General features: G+C 48.4%; 2 protein-coding genes and 1 long non-coding RNA gene across 3 annotated transcripts; 1 reads left to right on the forward strand and 2 right to left on the reverse strand.

Annotated features, from left to right (window-relative positions):
• Positions 1 to 1,617: 1,617 nt before the first annotated feature.
• Positions 1,618 to 4,543, reverse strand: LOC122391458. The gene is made up of 3 exons (XR_006258354.1): positions 4,385 to 4,543; positions 3,428 to 3,561; positions 1,618 to 1,648 (listed from the first exon to the last, which is right to left on the reverse strand). It is a non-coding gene; the product is annotated as an uncharacterized LOC122391458 (long non-coding RNA).
• LOC122391452 (DNA repair protein RAD51 homolog 3-like) lies at positions 3,689 to 21,568 on the forward strand. Its single transcript, XM_043385366.1, has 3 exons — positions 3,689 to 4,014; positions 4,596 to 4,866; positions 20,205 to 21,568. Exons 1-3 carry the CDS (start codon positions 3,956 to 3,958, stop codon positions 21,138 to 21,140), a joined length of 1,266 nt encoding a protein of 421 aa, XP_043241301.1. The 5' UTR covers positions 3,689 to 3,955; the 3' UTR covers positions 21,141 to 21,568.
• Positions 15,572 to 19,614, reverse strand: LOC122391451 (DNA ligase 1-like). Its single transcript, XM_043385365.1, has 2 exons — positions 19,530 to 19,614; positions 15,572 to 18,181 (listed from the first exon to the last, which is right to left on the reverse strand). The coding sequence occupies exon 2, from the start codon at positions 18,171 to 18,173 to the stop codon at positions 16,017 to 16,019; it is 2,157 nt and encodes a 718-aa protein (XP_043241300.1). The 5' UTR covers positions 18,174 to 18,181; positions 19,530 to 19,614; the 3' UTR covers positions 15,572 to 16,016.
• Positions 21,569 to 21,817: the final 249 nt, after the last annotated feature.

Here is a 21,817-nt window from a genome sequence, read left to right on the forward strand (position 1 = left end):
AAGGACGCATTCTTCTTTTAAAATTGCCGATATCTACGAATGGAAGCCGAAATCGGCCGTAAGGAGATAGACTGGAGGGTCTTCGGACACGGGCTACAAGATGGCTATCTCAGTTTCAATCCCCATGTTAAAGGTGGCCCTTTTCCTGTAAAGGGACTATCCCACCTTTACCATGGGGTTTGAGTTGAGATAGCCAAGTTTGCGGCGAGGTTCAGAAACCACTATCTATCTAGGTTGCAACCCCCGCGGCCTCTTGGTGTTGAAGAAATTCGTTCCCTTCATTTGAAAATGGGCCTTGTACAAGGCCCTATCTTCAACATGGAGCGACTGTTAGTGTGACGTCACCTCGTTTAGTCATTCTGATTTAAATGGGTTTGTTCGTTGAAAAATCGCTTTAAACTTGGTCTGAACTTTGTTGTGGTGCCTACAGAGTAAAAAGAATCAGCTTTATGACAGTAACGTGGCCTGGGGAAGGAGGTAATTTTGGGCTGTGACGTCACATATTTGAAAGTTTGTGTTTGGAATATGGGAAGCCTAAGATGTTTAATGAAAAATAAATGCCAGAACCGTGTTCCCGGTCATCCCATCTATAAAGTCGGGCACAATTTAACTGGTTTTAACAACATTTTAGAAGGTGGGATAGTCCCTAAGTTAAATGTGCCATTCAAAGCCAGACACGACCTGTCCCACTCAACTGACTTCCACTAGTTGCGGCTGCTACCACCAACCACACTCACTACCTAGAGTCCAATGCTCTACCAACTGAGCTACAGGACAGGCTTACTTTGTGGGATTACTTCATACTACCTTCAATTTTTAATAACAAAGAATGTAATAGAACACATTTTGGTAATAGAAGACAGGAATGAAGCTGGCTTAGAATTTAGATCCAATGCAATAAGCCAACCAAGTCAGACAAAACCAGTCGGGCGCACTGTGGTAATTCCGGTCCATTTATAGAAACGGTGCTATATTTGGAAACGTTTCCAAATATAGAAACGCTGCATTCCATAAATGGAAATGCTCAGAAGCACCGATCATTCCGGACGATTTATTTTAAAACAAGATGCGTTATATAACTTTCTAGATGGTGGAATGCCATCTAGTGGCAACAAGGAAGCACTCGGGTGAAAATGACACGTCAATTTCGCCAAAACTTAAAACATCTATTTAGCCCAAATTAGCCAATATTCTGCCAAAAATCAGCCCAAATCAGGTTCTGGACGTCATATTTGAAGGGAAACCTCAATGGAAGTTTTTCTCTTATTCGCAATTTCTTATACATTTTACACAAACCGAAAATCAAATTGTCGTCATTACCATGGCCCACCATGGATTTCTTCGGGCCTCCTTGCGATTATAAACTCAAATGTTGGCTTGTCACTGGTGGTAACCGTTTTGTGCGAGATTTCGCCAGAGCTTGCGAAGATCGTCAAACAGGTGAGGTGAGCATGCACCTACCAAATATAGAAACGCAGCGTTTCCATATTCGGAACATTGTTTCCAAATATAGAAACATTTCTATATATGGAACGGAATTACCAATTGTGCCCGACTGAAACAGGCAAGCACATAAAGATCCCATCCTAAAAGCAATTAAAAAAGAGCTACTTGACTCACCATTTTGTTACTGCTGTACAGGTATCACCTGAAATGCAGAAGAAATTGCATGAAGAGGCAAGTCAACAGCAATGACATTGATGACACAGCACTAGTGTAAGCAATATAACCAGAGAACTCCCACTATGACTAGACACAGTACATGCAACCTAAAATCAATCAGGACAGAGAAGAATTAGGATTGTGCCACAAATGACTTTACTTCAGTAAAGTTGTGATGCTCAGGCCACTAAATGAACACTACTTTAACATCAGCTGCAGACGTACCGTAAAACGGGGCTATAAGGGACAGGTTTTGACTTTGACAACCTGTCATTCAAAGGTTATTGCTTACACAGGCTTCAAACTTTGTCACTTTTCAGGTCTTGACTAGGTCTGTCTTTTGGCATAATATGCATTTTATTGGTATCATAGATGTATGATTTTTTTTATTTTTGTTGCTTGTCCCTTATAGCCCCGCACCGGGGTTTTAAGGGACGAGCACTGTTATGGCCTTTTAAACTCTAGTAGCACCATCAAATGGGCTTTAAGGGACACAGACTATGTTTTTAAAAATGTTTACTGCTTTCCTGTGCAAAATATTTGTTTTTTAAGTGCACATACAATGGATTGGCATCCATCAAAGTTTCCAATGGAGGACGGAAAAGGTAACTTCCTAATTCAACATAAATACCATAAAGGAAACTCAAATATGGAAACATAATAATGTGTTATTATCAAAACACAAATGATATGAGTACAACCACTTGATAATGAGGCATTCTCCTGTCATTCTGAACTCCAGAACACCATCCACCAGAAGACTGCAGAGAGTCTCTGGCAGCTCCTTGGAGCTGGAGGTGTTTGATATCAGCTCACTCATTGTATTCCTTGACCTCTTTGATTTCCATGATTCCCCTGGTAAGGTATTTGGGTTCTTGGATCTTTTGCACAATGTCTGAGAAGGGGTACACCACAGGACATCCTCTGTCCTCTCCAAGGAATGTGGGATGGCCCGGTTTTCAGGTAGCAGGTGCCTTATTGTGCCTACATGACACTTTTTGGGATCCCAAACTTCTGCTCAGCTACCCTGAAAGGCATCCCTCTGTTCACTGCATCCACATCTTTCATGATTACATCTTTCGAATATGTTTTCGTTGTTTTAACTCCTCGCTTTGACTGGTAATGACGGTGTCCCTTAAAGCCCCGTTTTGACATCAAAATCTACCTGAAACAGAAAAAAGCGGAAATGAGGATGAGGCAAGGAGGGTACATGGATGTAATTTCATGGGCATCTTCAGGATACATGTGGTCATTGACTATACCTTTGTGAAGGTCCCAGAATCCGTGGTTGTGTTTCCACAAGCAAAGTTTTCGGGGTTACAATTTTGTTGCGAATTTGGCACTTTTTTCAAAAGCTCATAGCATGAGAACAACAACAAGCATCTTGGAAATGGTGATGTGGCATGCATGTCCAGACATCAGTGTTTCATATTATATATCAATATCTATTTCCTTTTGTTTCTCGTTCACTGTATTACCCAGATCCCTCAAAACTTTTTCCAGAAATTTGTCCCCTATAACCCCACTGTCCCTTATAGCCCCGTTTTACGGTACAGGCGTTTTACTCGGAACATCAATAACAAGTGCTATTGTGTTACTAAACCGGCGCATGAAACAATGGACAGGTTGACGAAAACCCAATGTAGAATAGAAGAATAGACCTAATGATGATTTGAAGAAAAAGTTCAGCTAACAATTTCACAGAACTTAGCAATAATAACAAAAACGTACAGATAATCAGTGAAATAATTACGTAAACACCAACCTGCAGTGCGCCACAATCAAGCGACACCGGGGAAAGGACGATGCTACACCGTTGCCAAATATTCTTGGAAAATATTTTAGAAATGTAAATCTGTTTCGTACATATTTGCTGATTGTGATTAAATGTCTCGAATCCTAGAAAATAATTCAATTCAAAGAATCATAAGCAATTGAGCAACATAAGTTTATATAAGTATAAGTAAATTCGTAATAATGCATTCTTCTTTGCGCGCGAGTTACAAATTCAACGCATACGCCAAAAGTAAACAAAGCTAAACAACAAGAGTGGACGACGCGGAGGTGCGGTGCTGTGCAAGTTCAAGTTGGGTGCCAAATGCCAGCAATAGCATTATAGAGTTGAGTGGGTGCAAGGTAGTATAGTGCGGTGACTGATATTGCAGCCAGGGCATGCATCATTGAGGGTCATGGAAGTTCGGTAACGATTCTTCTCAGCCGAAGTTCAATATGTGCGGTGTTTGATATCAATATGTAATGATAGGATTAAACTCAAGACTATTGATTTTAATAGATGGCTCGCCAAATATACACCCTTCAAGAGCCTGACTCCACCATTCAGAAATTACACAGGTTGGTAAAATGTGTCCCAACCCCCAGTGTGCAATAATTTATCTAGTTGCCATGAAATGAAGGGAGATTTCGCTAGCCAAATCAATACAATTGTAATCGTTAAAGACTCTCCCTCCCTGATATAGCTTATGTGGCACTTTGGAATAGGATATTTTAATTTTATGCTGAAACTAAAACTGTTAAACATTGTTTGGATGGTCCAACAAGCAACGCAACAAGCTTCGCTTAGTGTGGGCTCTGTCCTTGTGAATCCTTCCAATCAAAAGAATTCAGACTAAATTAAAGAATTATGTGGTGGCATGTCATTCATATGGATATAGCAAGTCACAGTAAAGTAAGTCTAGGTTCAAACATTCAGAATTACCCTTACCGGATGAATTTCATCTCACTTTTCTCCTTACAGACCTGCACCTGCCCCTCACTCCTCATCAGGCCCTCAGGCTCAGACTATCGTGATATCCCCCCTCCTGCCCAGGACACCTGCACACTGTATATACAGACCTTGTCTGCCTTCTGCCCCAGCTATCACCTGACCCCTCTCCGCCCTCAGTCTGTCCCCTGACGCCCCCCCCCCCCCCCAGGGCAGGTCTGGTGCAGGTGCGGGACGTTCTCCGACTCACCCCGGATCAGCTGGCTACCGAGGCGCACCTCAGCCCCTCTGAGGCGGCCGGCCTGCAGCAGAGAGCCGGCCGGCGGCCCGCCCTGACCCAGGGCCGGCCCCGCCCACCCGCCGGTCACGTGGTCACCTTCAGCCGCCGGCTGGATGCGCTGCTCGGAGGCGGTCTGCCGCTGGGACGGATCACCGAGCTGGTGGCGCCGCCAGGCGGCGGGAAAACGCAACTCTGCTTACAGGTGAGTGGTGCAGGTGGCACTTTGTGCTGTGAGTGAGTAGAGTCGCGCCGGGACTTCCATCGCAGCATGTTATTGGTCGAGACGAGAGGGGGCGTATTCTTACTCACCTGTCCGACTCGGTCTACTCGTCTCGGCCGTCTGACTCGTTTGACTCGACTGGCCCGTCTGACTGCGGCGACTCGACTGGCCCGTCGAGTCGGTCATGCGGCTTCCTGCAGTGAGCGGTGGTCTAGAGTTCGTAATACCCTAGAGTTCGTAATGTAAAACACTAGCAGAAAGGTCTTTCGGGTCATTTCATATTTCAGGTCAAAAGACAGGTCACTGGAAGACAAAATGTCATTCTTCCCAATCTTGATATTATTGGTCACATTGGCACATCACTCGTGAACTAATAAAACGGGCACATCTCGCCAAAGTGCTCGGTACTCGGTGCTTGCTCTTTTGAAGCTATCGAATTGATCTAAGGTCTACGATTTAGCATCCATCGCGAGAATGCCTTCTGAGAAGACCTTTCTGGAGTGGTGGGTTAGGGCGCCCTTTCGGTCTAACGAGAGTCCGAGACCATTTCAGACCCAGATGGGTGAAAAGAATTAGGGAGAGACATTGGTCTGGGCGGGCACCCTGGTGACCCGTCGGGGCTGAGCCCATCCAATGGACGGGCCACCCAGCCCCCTAACGGTCACCGCAACCGGCTACGGGCCTACTCCTGGGGTTGAGCTACCCGTATGGGATGTAGTTGCCCGTACAGCCTGGAACAGGGAAAAGAGGCGTGGAGGCGAAGGATTTGTCTGTCCTGAGGATGGAAAATCAGGGAACGGTTTGTCTATTTTGTCCGTTTTGTGTGTAGTGTCTCTAACAGGCGCAGTTCGACGCTGTCGAGTGGATGTCAAAAAACATCGATTCTGGTCGCTTGATACCGATCACAGCTCTGGACCTCAGCAAAGCATTCGACAGCGTCGATCATGGCGTCCTCCTCAGTAAGATGGGTTGGTATGGCATTCCATCACATTGGTTTGCCAGCTACCTCGGAGACCGGAAGCAGATGGTTCGTGGCGGTACTTCAGTGCTGCCCGTATCCTGTGGGGTCCCCCAAGGATCCATCCTGGGTCCTGTTCTCTTCTGTCTTTTAGTTAACGAAGCTCAAAATTTTCTTCCCCATGGACGGCTCATCAGCTATGCCGATGACACCCAGTTGTTTGACTGTTCTTCAAAGGACAGGGACAGTATGGCATCTCTCAAGAACCGCCTTGAAGAGTCCATCATGTCCATCCAAAAGTGGCTTGCAGTGAACTCGTTGAAAATGAACCCTACAAAAACCGAGTTTACTCTCATAGGCACGAGACAGGCCGTGAGAGAAAACGCAACTTTCTACTTCGAGATGTCTGGCCATCAGTTCAAGCCGTCCGAGCACATCAAGGTTCTAGCCTCTAGGCGTAGTCATCGACCAGTGCCTCAGATGGGACAGTCACGTGACTCGCGTGGTACGCCGATGCACAGCAACCCTTATATCTCTTTACCGGTTCCGTCGCCATTTTTCAACTGCAGCTCTACTCACCATCATTCGTGCTCACGTTTTCAGTCACATTCTGTTCTGCTTACCTGTCTGGGCAAGTGCCTCTGGTGAGCAACGGAAGCGCATACAAAAAGTAATCAATTTCGCGGCCCGTGTGGTGACTGGCACGCGAAAAACTGAGCACATCACCCCTGTCTTGCGGTCTTTGGGCTGGCAGAACATCGAAGGCATGATTTTCGAGCGGGACTGTATCAAGGTGTTTAACGCGCTCAATGACCAGTATGCTCCAAACCGATGCGCAGCATGTTCACGCGGAGACGGGACACGTCGCTTCGTGATACCCGTCTCGCTCGATCAGAGCAGCTCGCGCTGCCAAGGGTACGGCTGAGCACCACTCAACGTGTCTTCTCTTACCGAGCCGCGACAGCGTGGAACACGCTCCCGCCTACTGTAACACAGTGCACTTCGAGAGGGCAGTTCATGGTCAGGTTGGGAGAGGTGCAACAGAGTGGAATTAGTGCTTAGGTGTGTGATATCTGTAGGTATGATTTATCATCGAGTGTTTATCTAGAACGCCTCAGTTTGTCTTATTGTGTGTATGTGCAGTGTGCATTTATTGTATGACGCAAACTTCCGAACAGCTGTGCGCGCACGGATGGAGTTTAATATACCATACCATACCAGTTTCATTTTCTGATAGCACTCTTTGGAGAGGTCACCAAATTCACGTGACCTTAGGTTGCGAATGACTAAAACACGACCTAGCGTTTTTTTTTTTTTTTACGTCTGATCACCCTCATCAACCGCTCAGTGTCAAAACAATGCCGGCGAACTCAGCGAGCGTTTACCTCTTTCTTGCAGTGCTGTTTATTTTCCTGTCCTTGTAATCGGACCTTGATTGGCCTGCGACTGAAATTGTCATATGAATAACATGTGAATAACATGAATAGCACAACATGAATACATGTGCTAAAAAGGGGACATACCGACTGAGCTTCTCCAAAAGCGGCGGTGTTTAGGTATTGACGAAGACCTGAGGTGCGGTGGGAAGACCGTCGCCGCAGACGGTGCGAGGCGACGGGAGACGTCACCGACCGGAGTGTGGACTCGCTGTGTCTGACTCTGACGTTATCTTGCCCATACCATTATACGTCTGTGTTCTATTTTCTGATCAATGTATTACGATGGTAGGTACCACTAAGGGTAAAATGTTCACATCTTAATTTTATTAACATTTTATAACATGAACAACGCTTTGCCACAAATGGGTTACAAATTAATTTGCGTAGCTCACTTGCTATTTTCCTTATGACACTTATTATACTATTTGTATAGCTGCTGTCGTCTGCATAAATGGCAGGGTGACAAGTTGTTAGACCCGTTTACCTAGTTTGGTGTGGTTCGCTCATCGCTGGTTAGTTAAGCTCGTCTTATCCTACCCGGTGAACCCAGTCTACGACTAAAAGCTTTGTACCGATATTGCGTGCCATGCAATTTCACTTAACATTTTATTTTATATGTAAACAATTACAAGCTAACAGGCGGCTCTGCAGTGACCAGCCCCGCTCTATGCATCATGCTGGGCTGTTTTGGTTGCTTCGTATGTCCCGGCTCGAGTCGCTCGACTCATTAAAGCTTGTCTGTGTGTTGAAGTGCTTTTCGATGTTTATATTCTGTCTTTTGTGGGCCCGTATCAGACTTCAGAACATCGTGTTTTCAGAGGAAGTTAAGATAAAAGTGAAAATATCTCGGCCGTGTTGCGCCGATATCTGCGTAAAAGTCGGGGAATGCCGCACATTTAACATATTTTGGCCTAGTTCGTCCTCCTGTTTACGTACGCTCTCCTTTTTACTTTTTACTGTAAAAGAAGGCTTTTGTTACGAGCGAGCGAGCGCAGCGAGCGAAGTGAGTCTTTTCAATATAACGGAAAAATCTCAGTATGAGCGGCCCGGCCCGGCCTGTAACGTTTGTTTGTTTGTTTTGTTGGGTTAGGCCCTTTCGGTCGACAAGACCATTGCAGAGCCGGAAGGATGATAGGAATTAGGGGGAGACATTGGTCTGGGCAGGCACCCTAGAGAGTCGCCGGGGCTGAGCCCGTCCATAGGACAGGCCGACCAGCCCCCCAAGCACTCTCTGCACCCGGCTACGGGGTGCAGCTCCCTCGGGAGCAGCGGTGCCGCTCCAAGGGAGCAGCCCGCATGAGATAAAGATGCCTGTCCAGCCCGGAAGGGGGTTGTGGCGTGGAGGAGAAGGATTTCAGTTTCCTGAGGATAGAAGCACGGATAGGTGAGCCTGTAACGCTTTTGAGAGGCTTATATCTCAGCAACCGCTGGACCGATTGGCCTGCGGTCTTTTTTGCTGGGTAGCCCCATCCCTTCTACCCCGTAATTGACTACTTTTGATGCATCTCAGTGACCGTCGTGGCACGTGCCACGTGAAAAGTCAAGGGTGTTCAAGCTGTTTTGCAAAAGTAGTGATTTTGAGAGGCTCATATCTCAGCAGCCGCTTGGGCGATTGACTTGCGGTAATTTTTATAGGGTAGCTGCATCCTTTCTACCAAAAATAGGATACTCTCGATGCATGTGGGTCACCCCCAGTGCACGTGCAAAATACAACAATAAGAGCTGTCAAATTTGTTCCCATTTTAATAACTCGGTAATTACTGGGGCGATTTTGCTGAAACTTGGCATACAGGTAGGCACCCACCAGGCAATGCATTCCCATGTGTTGCTGTTAGGGTGCTACTGCACGTGCGCACGTGCAGGGGGCGCTTCCAGATCTCGAGAACGGCTGGGCCGATTGCGCTCAAATTTGGTACACGGTTGGAGACCGGTTAGTAGGGTGCCGTGCAAAAGTCAGTTTGGACCCCGTTTGCACGTGCGCACGTGCAGAATGCCGCTTCCAGATCTCAGGAACGGCTGGTAGTAATAAGTTAACCTTGTTTCGTACTGTTTTCGCCCATTCACAAGCATTTCGCCAAAAAGTCACATAATGCCGTTGTACGGACACCGCGCAAAGTTACTGCTGTTGTTTATAGCAGCTGTGGTCTGCTCACACAGTGCACTGTTGTGCTCCCACAGGGAGCAGCAGACACCTGCAGAAAGTGTCAGCTGTTTGGAACGTGCCCGATTCCAGTACACCTGTCCATATGGTTCGGCTTGAGGTGTGATACCGCCTGTTTTGCGGTCAGAAGTGAATGCGACGGACTTTCTGAATCTGCGCTAGCACCTGGCGAAATGAGTAATGACTGCTGTAATTAGTGTATGAATGGCGGATGCTGTCGTGGAGCATTTTAAAACGTCTTTGGTGTCGCGTTATGTGCTGATACGGTAGCTGAGTAGGTGATTCATGCTTGAGCCAACCTACATTGCAACATCTGAGATGCGCCGTAGTTCAGCTGCTACTTCATTTTTGTCTTACTGGGGATGTAATAGTCTTACCCCATTTTCGCCGAAAACGAAGCAAATAATGACAAACGACGTATCGACCGAATAATAGTATTTGCGACGAATTGGCAGCGAATGACTTATGGGTGCTCTACGCAACTTTCAAAATTTCACCACCTACTTTTTAGTCAATTAGGTATCCAAGATTCCAATTAGGTATACAATATTCACATGGTTGTAGGTGACTCTGGTCATGTTTTCCCATACGTTTATGCACTTCTTCCGGACAAAACTTTTAAACTTTAGCAACATACCTAAAATTCTCGAAATTCTTAAGGCATTAACGACCCCGTGCTTAAATAATTGACTTTGAATTATCTTCCATTAGGGCCCTACGCGATGTCTTCGCTAACGTCTCAGTAGATGGATGTGTTTTTTTTTTTTTGCTGAAGTTTTTCTGCTAATAGCTATTTTGATCCACGAGCTATTTTCCTGCACTAGCTATTTTGACGCTAGCGATTTAGTAACCATTATTTATCCCGCGCCCCGCTGGGGGTCCTGGATTTCCACGCCCTGCTGGGGGGGGGGTGTTTGAACACCCCCCCCCCCCCCGCCTTCTAACTCTGCTCCTGGGCCACGTAGCGATACGGGAAAGGCGGCGTTCGAAAGAGCGTCGAAGCTATAAGGAAGAAATCACTTAGGTCACTTTTTGGTCAGGTCAAGGGTCAGGTCAATAGAGGTCATGGTAGGCCAAAATTCGCCGATTTGTAGGTCAGATTTCGACAATTTTCAACAAATCGACGCACAGCTTGGAATCTAATAAAGCTATCGCGCCGTGGAAAGACGCATTTGGTAGCCCTATTAAACGTTCTCTCTGAGTATTTCTCTCGGATGTGACCTATCGTCAACGGTTTTGCGTGCAGGGGGCAAAAACTGCCAAAATAGCCGATTTTTTTGGAAACCGTTTTCTGTAATACCTTTTGACTCAAACCTTGCACGCTCTTTCTTTTACCAGCATCGTGTTCCTCTCGTCAAGACGCGTCGAATGAACTATCACTTTACCTTGAAAGGTTAACTTGAAAATTTGACCTCAGGTCATGGTCATGACCTGACCGGTAAGGGTCAAGTTGCACATCAGTCGATCCGTATCGTCGAGGAAAACACAACTAAGGTGTTTTCATCGCTCTAGCATGCCTCTATCAAAAGTTACTCGCGAAAAAACAGTCAGATACCATTGGTGACCTGAGATGACCTCACGGGCATTAAAAGGGGTCATAGGTGCCATTTTTATGTTCAGTGTGTCAAAGATACTAGTAATTCAGTGTTTTAGAGTGTTTATAATGACTTCCGTCTAAAAAAGGCGACTGTCAATTTTCTGCCATTATAATGGGGAGGTGGCAAAATTAACCTGATCTTAGGTCATCGATATCAAAATTCCAAGATGCACATTTTGTACTTAATTTTGCTATTATCAATCTCTGAAAGTTTGAAAGCGATCGGTTACTCGGTGTAGCTTTGGCAGACATTGAAACTTTTTATGTAGTGAGGTCACTTGACCTGATCTGGTGACCTTACCTTAAAGGGACCCTCGCACCTTCAAAAAAGTTAATGAATTGGCATTAAAGTGATGTCGCTCGGTTCAGAACGAGCAAAAACGAATATCTACCACATATCACCGAAAAATATTCACCGGTTTTCAAGATATTAGACTTTTACTTTTGCTTTCTTTTTAGGATCTCCGCTGTTCCTAGCGACTTCATTTTGGAAATGCGGCGTTTGCGGCAGATCTTACGGGCAAATAGCATATACCACCACTGCTTCACAAAGATATTAGCGTAAGGTTTTAAAATCGTTAGATCACCGCTGACGTCACAAATTCTAAGGGGGCATTCCAATGCTTTAGCCCCTTAGAATCCGAAAACTGCAAGTTTAAAATTCCATATTTCCGAATTAAAGCATTGTTCGATGTTGTGAGTGCCCAAACCGGTATTTGCAGGCCATGGCCACCAATTTGGCTATTTCAACTCAAAACTAATGTTAAGGTGGAATGGTCACTTTAACCTTCCAGGCGGTGGGGGGGACATTTTTTTGCCCCCCTCCCCTTTAGTTTTTTCAATATATCTCGAAAACCGCTGCGCCGATCGTCACCAAACTTTCAGTACCCTCCCGGGAGCAGCTAGCGCACATGGTGACCAAAATTTTTTCCAAAGGCTATGATAGGTTGGCCGCTAATGACGTCAGAGTGACGTCATTTTTGCCATTTTCGACCCAAAAAAAGGTTTCGCGGGAAGAGCTGTCAGGCCTACAGCTTTAGAGATACAGAAAAATGTTTCGACATAAAAGGTGTGGAATCAAGAGGGCTACAAAACTGCTATTTCGGTTTTTCGAATTTTTTGGATTTTGACCCCCAAAAATTAAAAAAATAGATTTTTTGAAAATAATAGCCAAAAAATCCAAAAAGTTTTTTGAATTTCGAAAAAAACGGAATATACCTATGTGATAGTCCCTACCGCCTTCTATGTACATACCAAATTTGAGATCGATACCTCTTTTTTGGCCAAGTTATAGCGAAAAAACTTCAAAATTGATGACGTCAAATTTTCAAACTCAATTTTTAGCAATTCTAGACCTCGTAGCGCAAAACAAAGACCACCATTAGACTCCCCGTGACGAGCTGCATCGAATCGATACCCATTTTATGCAAAAATATCAACTTTGAAATTTGACCTTTTTTTACCTGACCTTGACCTGACCTTCACCAGAAAGTGACCTAAACCGTACCTGATGGTTTTATAACCAACACCATTGAGTTGGAAATGAAAAACTGGCCATAAAACATTCATCGCATAACCATAGTAAAGTTGGGCTCATGTGGTGACCCTTGGTGACCTTTGGTGACCTGACCTGTGACCTGACCTGGTATGACCAGTGACCTCTAATAGCAACATATGTACTAGACAACTGACGCCTTATCGCTGATTTTCGACAAAATGCATTTTACTCGGCGTTATAGCGCTTTCCCTAGAAGCCCCGTGAACGGTGAAGCATTTTATCTTTGACCTGATCTGTGACGTCATCGGTGACCCCGAGGTCAATGAAATTTGGTTTCCCTAGACAAATTTGACAGGGCTATCGAACGCCGTTTGAATTTTCCGGATCCGTCCAGTAGTTTCGGAGATACGGGGGGGGGGGCAAAAAAATGCCCCCCCCCCCACCGCGCGGAAGGTGGCTGGTAGGCCCACCGCCTGCCGGGTTAAGGGACCTGGGTCTGAAATTTTCACAACATATGTAGCAAAGATGTATGAAAAGGTGTGCCAAAAACGGTGGCGCTTCGAGCCGCCGTTTTGAGATATTCGCGGAAAACCGCAGTGGGGGGGGGGGGTGTTCAAACACCCCCAGCAGGGCGCGGGTTATTGCTGTTTTGAAGCACTAGTTACTTTGCTTCACTAGCTATTTTGTCGCTAGCGAATTTGTCACTAGCTGGTTTGAAGCACTAGCTTTTTTGCACTAGCTCAAAAGTCACTAGCTCACTAGCTCAAATGTCACTAGCTATTCTGACGTGCACCCGAAAAGTACACCCCCATAGGTTATGTTTATTTCAGAAATAGAGCATATAAATAGAGGGCGCAAAATGACCACCGCAGTCGACGCGCCCGTAAACCCCAATGAACGAACGAAAATACCTGATATTGGAAAATACGTCATTGGCTATTCCGGTGCTGTGCTATCATGTAAACTAAAACAAAGCTGCATTCATTCCCACATACATCAAGTAATGCACGCACGTTGAAGTGTGATAAAGACAGGCTATTGGTTTCAATTGCGAAGAGATCCATTTCTCAATGAGTTGTGACTGTGGATCGTGTTCTACCGAGCTCGATGAGACGACAGGTGAGGTGAATGCGTTCGCGGCATTCTGCTAATTAATATGCGTACTGTCAGAAAAAAAAGAATGATTGGACGTCGATGCCAAAGCTGGCAGGAAAGTTTGTCAGTCGTTTACAACGACACCTGTATAAATTAACTTCAAAAACCAGCTTGCAACAACAGACTGTGTTCAAACCAAGTCGGAGGAACAAAAATGGTGATCAGTCTCAACTCTCAAGTCTAAATTCTGATTTATACCACCAGTATAACGCCTTTTGAGGCGACTAACGGAGCGAGCGAGAGGGTGAGCCTTGCACGTGCGAAATTTCGAGGGGGTACCTCCAACTGACTTGGGCACGGCACTCTACTAACCGGTCTCTAGCGATGTGCCAAATTTGAGCACAATCGGCCCAGCCGTTCTCGAGATCTGGAAGCGGCACCCTGCACGTGCGCACGTGCAAAATGGGTCCCAACTGACTTGTGCACGGCACCCTACTAACTGGTCCCTCACCGTGTACCAAATTTGAGCGCCATCGGTCCAGCCGTTCTCGAGATCTGGAAACGACCCCTGCACGTGAGCACGTGCAGCAGCACCCCAACACTGGCACATGGATATGCAGTGCCTAGTGGGTGCCTACCTACATGCCAACTTTCAGCGCAATCGGCCAAGTAGTTACCGAGATATTGCAACAATTACAAAACGGACACCTCTTCGTTTTGCACGTGGCACGTGCATAAGGGGTCACCTACATGCATCGGGAATAGTCCAATACTTGGTAGAAGGAATGAAGCTACCCTACACAAATCACCGCATGTAAATCGGTCAAGTGGTTGCTGAGATATAAGCCTCGCAAAAGCGTCTGGCCGCTCATACTCAGAAATTTCCGTTAATCTAAGGAAAGACTCCGCTCGCTTCGCTCGCTCCGTAAACAAAGCATTTTTACCAAAATCGAGAGATAGGCAGGCGCGGATACAAGGGGGGGCCATGGGGGCCATGGCCCCCCCCCCCTTGGCCGATTTTTTTCAAAAATAAAATAAAAAGTTAAAAAGCTGAAAAGGGGGCCTCCTGAAAATAAAGTGGCCGAAATCCGATGAGTTTTTTTAACCTACCCACTTAGTTATTTCTTAGAAGACTAGCTGAGAAGACTTCTTTGTTAGAAGATTGGTAAAGCTTTTCATAACTTGGAGGTCTCTTATACTCACAGAGATGACCACTTTTACAGGGCCTCCTAACCTGCACAGAGGGCCTCCAAGCCTGCACAGATGTCCTAACAAACACAAAATCTCTTAGCCTACACAGAGGCCTCCACTCGCATCCGAACAAAGGGCCTCCTAGCCAACACAGAGGGCCTCCTAACTCACACAGAAGGTCTCCTATCCTGCACAGAGGGATTCCAAGCCTGCACAGATATCCTCTTCGCCAACACAGGACCTCTTAATCTCCACAGAGGGCCTCCACTCGCATCCACACGAAGGGTCTCCAAGTCTGTACTGAGGGCCTGCGCTCGCATCTGCACAGAGGGCCTCCTAGCTATCACAGAGGGCTTCCTAGTTCACATACAAGGCCTCCTAGCAGGGGCGGATCCAGGGGGCGATAGGGACTATAGCGCCCCCCCGGGCGACTTTCTCATTTTTTTTTGCAAAAAAAGCATGATAGGGGGCCCCCAAAAATAAAGTGGACGAAATCCAGGCTTAAACTTTTGGGGGTAGGTAGGGCCCCCATCGATGGGGGGCCCCCGATTCGGAATAGCCCCTCCCTTGGCAAAATGCTGGATCCGCCCCTGGAGATAGGCACCATCTATGGAGGTTGGAGGCACCACTATCCACATTGAATGTCGCCCCACCACCAATTGCACCCCATCTCAAAAGCAAAAGTAACACCCCTGAATGTCATCAAACGATTTTGATAACAATATACATAATTAAAGTCAGGTCACCGTCAGCTTTTGAGTATTATGTGCATTTTATTTCTTTCCTGGATCACCTGGCCCTCCGACGAACCTCGCCAGTAGCGGCGGAACACCTTCAATTAAGGGGGGGGGGGGTCACTGCCGACTATTGGTCCCATTCTTTCCATGCAACGCCCATAGGGCTTATGTTAAAAAGCCAAAATCACAGGGGGTGCAGTAACCGCCAGTCAGAGCCGCGTTCCGTTCCAGTCACCCGACCCAGCGGCCGGCCGCGAACCGCCCCAGGTCACAGACACAATCCCGCGATTTTATTCCGCTACCTGACCGCTTGGAGCAGCGTGAGAGTTCCGGTTAGCACCTTGGTCCACTGGATGTCGTGCTTAACCCAAACCAACCAACCAACCGCGATTTTATAAGGGCTTGGCTTTGGCAGCCGGCCAAAGCCAACTTCTGCGCACGGCTACTCGCAGTGAGCTACTGCTGGGGGCACGTTTCATCGGTGCCCTCCCCGTTCCGCCGCATATGAACCTCGCTGCTACTGGTGACCCCCTGAGCGGGTTGATGATCATGACGCCGGCGCCTTCTGGTGCGGGTCCCGCTGGTCCCGCTGGCGGCTCCTCGCTGCTGATCGCTCCTCCTCGCTCCCCGCTGCTGATCGCCAGAGAAAGTGCTGGAGATGTTTTTGAGAGCCAGAGTTGGGACTCGAACGTTTGTCACCGTACGGCAGAGCGGACACTGGCGATTTTTATTTGGATTTAGAGGGTTCAGGATATCATGAAGCGTTTCTCCGGCGGGTCTCGGCGTGTTTTCTATGCAGGTTTTACAAAATGTGTGGGCACACACCATGGTTACTGGCTCGACGAAGGTGCCAAGGCAGACGCTGCATTCCACGTATCCTTTCTGTCTCTGGAAAAGTTCTCGGAGTTTTGTCAGTTCTTCAATGTTCTTTTTCTTGTCTTCCTCTTCTGTTTTTATTTTGATCTCTCGCTCTTCATCTTTATCCTTCAGCTCTTTCACCAGAGTCTGCATACTGGCGATCTGCCGTTCATAATCAGCGTTCATTTGCTGAAGAGTATACATGGTCTTCTTGCTGCATTCATGATCGATAATAAGTTTTGCATAACTCTGCATTAACTCTGTTTCTCGCGATTCTTTTTCTATAGTTGCTCTCAAGTCACCTCCCTTTTCCTGTCCATATTTTTGCCTCTCACGTTCACTTTCGTCTCTTAGTTTGTCCTCGGGTTCTTTCCGCGCTCGTTCCTCTGTCTCGCGTGTTTCTTTTTCCCTTCTTTCCTTTTCTAGCCAATCGTTTTCCTTCTGCCGCCATTCTGCCTCTTTGTTCTGCCATTCGGTTTCTTTGTTTTTCCATTCCGTCTCCTTTTCCTCCCATTCCGTCTCCTTTTGCTGCCACTGCTGTCGCTGCCGTATTGTCTTTATTTCCTTTTCTAGACACTCGTGTTCCTTTTGGCGCCAGTCTGCCTTCATGTTTTTCCATGACGCTTCCTTGTTTTTCCATTCCATCTCCCTTTCCTTCCATTCTCTCTCCTTTTCCTTCCATTCCGTCTCTTTTCGCCCCCACTGCTGTCTCTCCGCCTCCAACTGCTGTCTCTCCGCCTCCTTCTGCTGGCTCGAGAGGTTGTCTTCTTTTGCCTGCGGGCGAACTCTGGCTGTCTGCTCACACACCTTGTAATGTCTCTGAAGTTGTTTGCCCGACTTTTCAAGTAAATCGTTCACATGGCTTACATCCTTCCCAGCGGTGTCGACCCTTTTGATGCGGGTTTCGGCACTGGGGTCCTGCTGCGGTCCCTCGCAGAGGCCCTGTCGGTCGGACCTTTCCTGGTCTTCTTGTCCCGTAGGAGTTCGAGCTCTGGGTGGCCGAGAAGCTGATCTCCCGCTTCTATCCTTCCTCAGCTCTTCCAGCACTTGCTCTTCTGTCCAGCCAAAGAATGTCAGAACCCGCTGGTTGTGCGGCTCCTTCAGGCTGTGACTCCTGGAGCACCTGTCTCCAAACCTGCAGCGACTGTGGAGGAACGCCTCGCAGTAGTGCAGTTGCAGGCAGTGTCCCTGGCAGCCCTGTTTGCCGTAGGTTCCGCAGAGCCCCGGCTGGGGAGGTGGGTGGCGCACCTGCTCCTGCAGTCGCCTGAGGAGCTCTGGCACAGGTGTATCGGTCAGACCGGCACTGGCCAGAAGGGCGGTGTTGTGCTTGTCGTGCAGGTCGTGACTGAGGTCACAATCGTCCAGCGGACAGGTATCCACTACGCGGCGGTAGCAGACGTGTAGCCGGTCACAGTTGGGGACAGAGCAGCTGGCCATGTTGTAATTGAAGCAGATGCTGACCGCCTGTTCTCGAGCCATTCGGCGGAGGATGTCCAGCGCCAACGCCAGGTCCCCCGGACCTCTCCACCCCTCACTCTCCAGCAGCAGGGTGTTTCTGGGCGTCCCCAGGGCGTGAGCCTTGTTGCATCGCTCGGCGGTGCATCTGTTTTGAAGGAAAAGTGTGCATAAGTGCAGTTCATGGCAGTTGGAGCGGCTGCATCCTCCCCTGTGGTTGTAGTCGTTGCACATGTTAGGGAGGCGTCTGGGCGCCTGCTGCTGTCCATCCCACAGTATTTCAGGTGGTGAGAAGCTCATCGTGATGCCTGTAATACACAGGAGCGACATTGTAATAAAATCTGTCCTTCGTTCGTCAGCCGACGTCCGCTGACCGTCTGCTACGGTGGCCAGTAGATTGCATTCGGAGTTCAGACTATGCAAATTGGAAAGCATCTCATCTCAACTCACATATTGAACACATTCATTCAAAACAAACAATCAGTGTCACCTCGATTGGCGCAAAAGTGCTGGAGCACTCGGGGCGCCTCTCGAGTCAGTATGTACGGCTCTCGCGAGATTAAGCGGTAGATTTTGCACTTTTACATTTCCGGTTATATCTCAGAAACTAATCGATCTACGATGAAGCCATTTTACACGATCATGGCCGGCTTGTGAACCAGAAAGTCGATCGCATCTCCAACACTTAAAAGCTTAAGACGACGAAGATATAGCCTGAAGTATTCTAATTTTTTTAGGTGCAAAACCTACCGTTAAAACCCACGAGACCTGTACAATGGCGCGGGGTGCCGCCCACAGCCTCCGCTGCCCGCCACCGCGCAGACCGCTCACAATAGAAGTAAAGGCGCTGGCGCCGGGGACAGCGCTCTGTGACGACCGGTGTCAAAGGACTGGGCGTTAGGGATAGCTGGCAGGATGGGAAGGAGAAGCTAAACAAAACAAAGCATTGGCTAAGGAAAATGTATGTGTACAGCTCGAAGATCTCAAATGTCTTTAGTTAGGGGACTGTTTGGACCGCGAGTTCTTCTGCAGGTGTCGTAGGGATGCATGTTTCTCGTTGAATAAAATCATATGAGCCGGAGCCATCCTTGTGGAAGTACTAAATAACGGTATGGGGAGGGCAATTACTTCTACTAAGAATTCTCGTCTATCGAGGACTCGTCTATCACTATAGTTCTTCGTGCTAAGGAAATGATTCTCGCAGATATCAGAAACGGGAAATGTCATTAACAAACGGTCAAAGGTAATATGTGAGATGGTGCTTTTTGCCATGATGAATAGATATGAATATACAAAAATGATCAATAGCATGGCAGAAATATAAAACTTTTATTGTAAAATAGGCCAAATATGAAAATAAGCTTTCGCTTTACAGTACCATCAGATTCAAACTGATTATGCTGTAAAGCGAAAAATTCTCATATTTCGCCTATTTTACAATAAGGTTGTTGTTGCCTCAAACCCCAATAAAACAACAACAACCTTAGACCGTTTTCCAACGACATTCGCCCTTTCTGATCTATATCATTTTGATCACTCAGTCATTGGTCTCACACAATTTTTATTTTTTTCAGGATACGCACCACTTTTTGCGTTTCGTGCATTTACACATAACTAGCGATAACATTGTGCAGCAGCTCAGTTACGTCTACTCACTGTTTTTGTGTCGTGCTCAGCCGGAGTGTCGTGGATCGGTCAGACCGGGTCACCGGCGCCCAGTCACCTGATGCCACCCCAGAGAGCAGAGACGTCGTGTCTTTGTATCAGTGACTATGTTTGATGACGGTGTACAGGGCATGAATCAGAAATCAACGACATCTGCTGATCTTTGCACTTGGCCGGTCAGATTGTGTATCGCACTGTCGATGTCCTGTCACCGGCTGGTCTGTCGTGTATTTTCCCTCCCCTTTGCCTCAGTTTGTAGTGTGTTCCCGGCCTAGTCTGCAGTGTTTTCCCCGCGGAAAGCTTCCCTACAGGCAATCTCTGTAGTGTATTTCCCTCTCCCGGTCCGGCCTGTAGTGTTTCCCTGCTCTCCTGGCCATGCCTGTAGTGTAGAAGTGTGGTAAGTATGCAATAGTGTTTTCCCGGCATATTTTGTACTGTTTCCCCTCTCTGCCGGCCCCGATCTGTAGTGCTGCGCCCCCCCCCCCCGCGCTCCCTCAGCCCCTATCTGTAGTGCATTTCCCTGCGGCAGGCCTGTGTGGTCGCTGTGGTGTATTCCACGCCCTCCCGGGCCGGCCTGTAGTGTTTTCCCGCTCTCTTGCTCCTATCTGTAGTGCATTTCTCTCCCCGCCGCGCCGGCCCTATCTGCAGTGTGTTTCCCCGCGGCAGGCCTGTGTGGACGCCGCTCTGCCGTCTGAGCTGGGCGGCCTCTCCGCCGACTCCCTGCTGGTGGACACGGAGGACTCCCCGGTGACGGAGCGACTGCACAGCCTGGCCGCCGCCGCCGCCGACCATGTGCACTGCGCCGGCCGCGCCGCCGCCGACCCGGCCGCGCGCCGCGCCGCTGCCGACTTCAGCGCCGAGTCGGCGCTGCGGCGCGTGCACGTGCTGCGCGTGAGCAGCGCCGCCGAGCTGCTGCTGCTGCCCGCGGTGCTGACGGAGCTGCTGGAGCGCCGGACGCTGCGGCTCGTCTGCGTCGACTCTGTGGCGGCGCCGTGGCGGTGCGGGGAGCCGGTGCCGCGGCGCGCGCAGGAGCTGCAGTGGCTGGCGGCCCAGCTGCGCCGGCTGGCCGCCCGCCGCGGCCTGGCCGTGGTGCTGACCAACCAGGCGACCACGCAGCTGCCGGCCGGTGGGGGAGCGGCCTGCCTGGTGCCGGCGCTGGGGCCCGGCTGGCGCCACTGCGCCGCCCTCCGGCTCTGGCTGGAGCCGTGCGGGGACATCCGACTGGCGCGGCTCACCAAACACCCCGAGCGAGCTGACGGCACGGCGCCCTTCCAGGTGCTGGCTGTGGGCGTGCGGGACGTCTGCGGCGACTTTGACGAGCCGGCCGGACAGAGCGAGGACAGCGAGCAGGAGGGAGAGGGAGAGGGCCCCAGCGGAGGGGACGGGGACGGCCCCGGGACAGGACAGGAAGGGGACGGCGCGGGCGGTGCTGAGAGCGAGGCCAAGTCGCAGGGCGAGGGCACAGGCCACGTGAAAGAGGAGGGTCATGCTGTCGGGGGACATATGACGGAGCGAGCGAGTGACGTGACGGCGACTGACGTCACGCCAAGGACTGGTGATGTTTCAGACTGTGCTGCTAGTAAGCGCCAAAGGCTCATTTGATTCGTAATGTGCCGTTAGCTAGTTTTTATGTGACAGCTATAGGCCGATTCAGGCTGTGGTAGTTTGTGAGCCGTTTCTGGTGGCTTCATGCGGTTTATTGTTTTATGTATTTGTCTTATGTTTTAATCTTTAGCGTATGTTAGTCTTTGCCGTAGCAGCGGTATTTATAACCTCACGGTGTTCGTGTGCGTCTCGTTGTAAGCATCGTTTTACATTTTCTCCTTTAAATTCCTCATTTTCTTACCGAACGAGTTTTAACGGACATCGTTTCTTACCCGCACTTATGTCGTCCTGCATTCATTGAAAGGGTTGTGCACGGTGCAGTTGTACGTAGGCACTCTTTTGAAGTTAAGGTTACCTGGGCTGTGACCCGGGCACTCTTTCGGATATTATTGCAAGCAGTCCCAGCCTGCAATTTTTTTAACTCTGGTGCGTTTGTTTAGATGGAAATATACATTTTTAATGTACTCTTTCGTCTCTGACCAATGATGATGAAGGTAGCTGTGAGTGATGTCCCGAAAACTGTGTTCTGTAAGCAAATGTTGTGTTCGTTTAGTGCAATAATCTTGCCATGGTCGTTAAACACTGGCATCTTCGATGGCGACTGAAGTTCCGTTCGCCAGCTTCGGGACGCTCCATGGATAAAGTCGAAACGCATTTCACAATGTATTCTACAC

This window comes from Amphibalanus amphitrite, unplaced genomic scaffold, assembly GCF_019059575.1.
Source record: "Amphibalanus amphitrite isolate SeventyFive unplaced genomic scaffold, NRLGWU_Aamphi_draft 000438F_arrow, whole genome shotgun sequence".
NCBI lineage: Eukaryota > Metazoa > Arthropoda > Thecostraca > Balanomorpha > Balanidae > Amphibalanus > Amphibalanus amphitrite.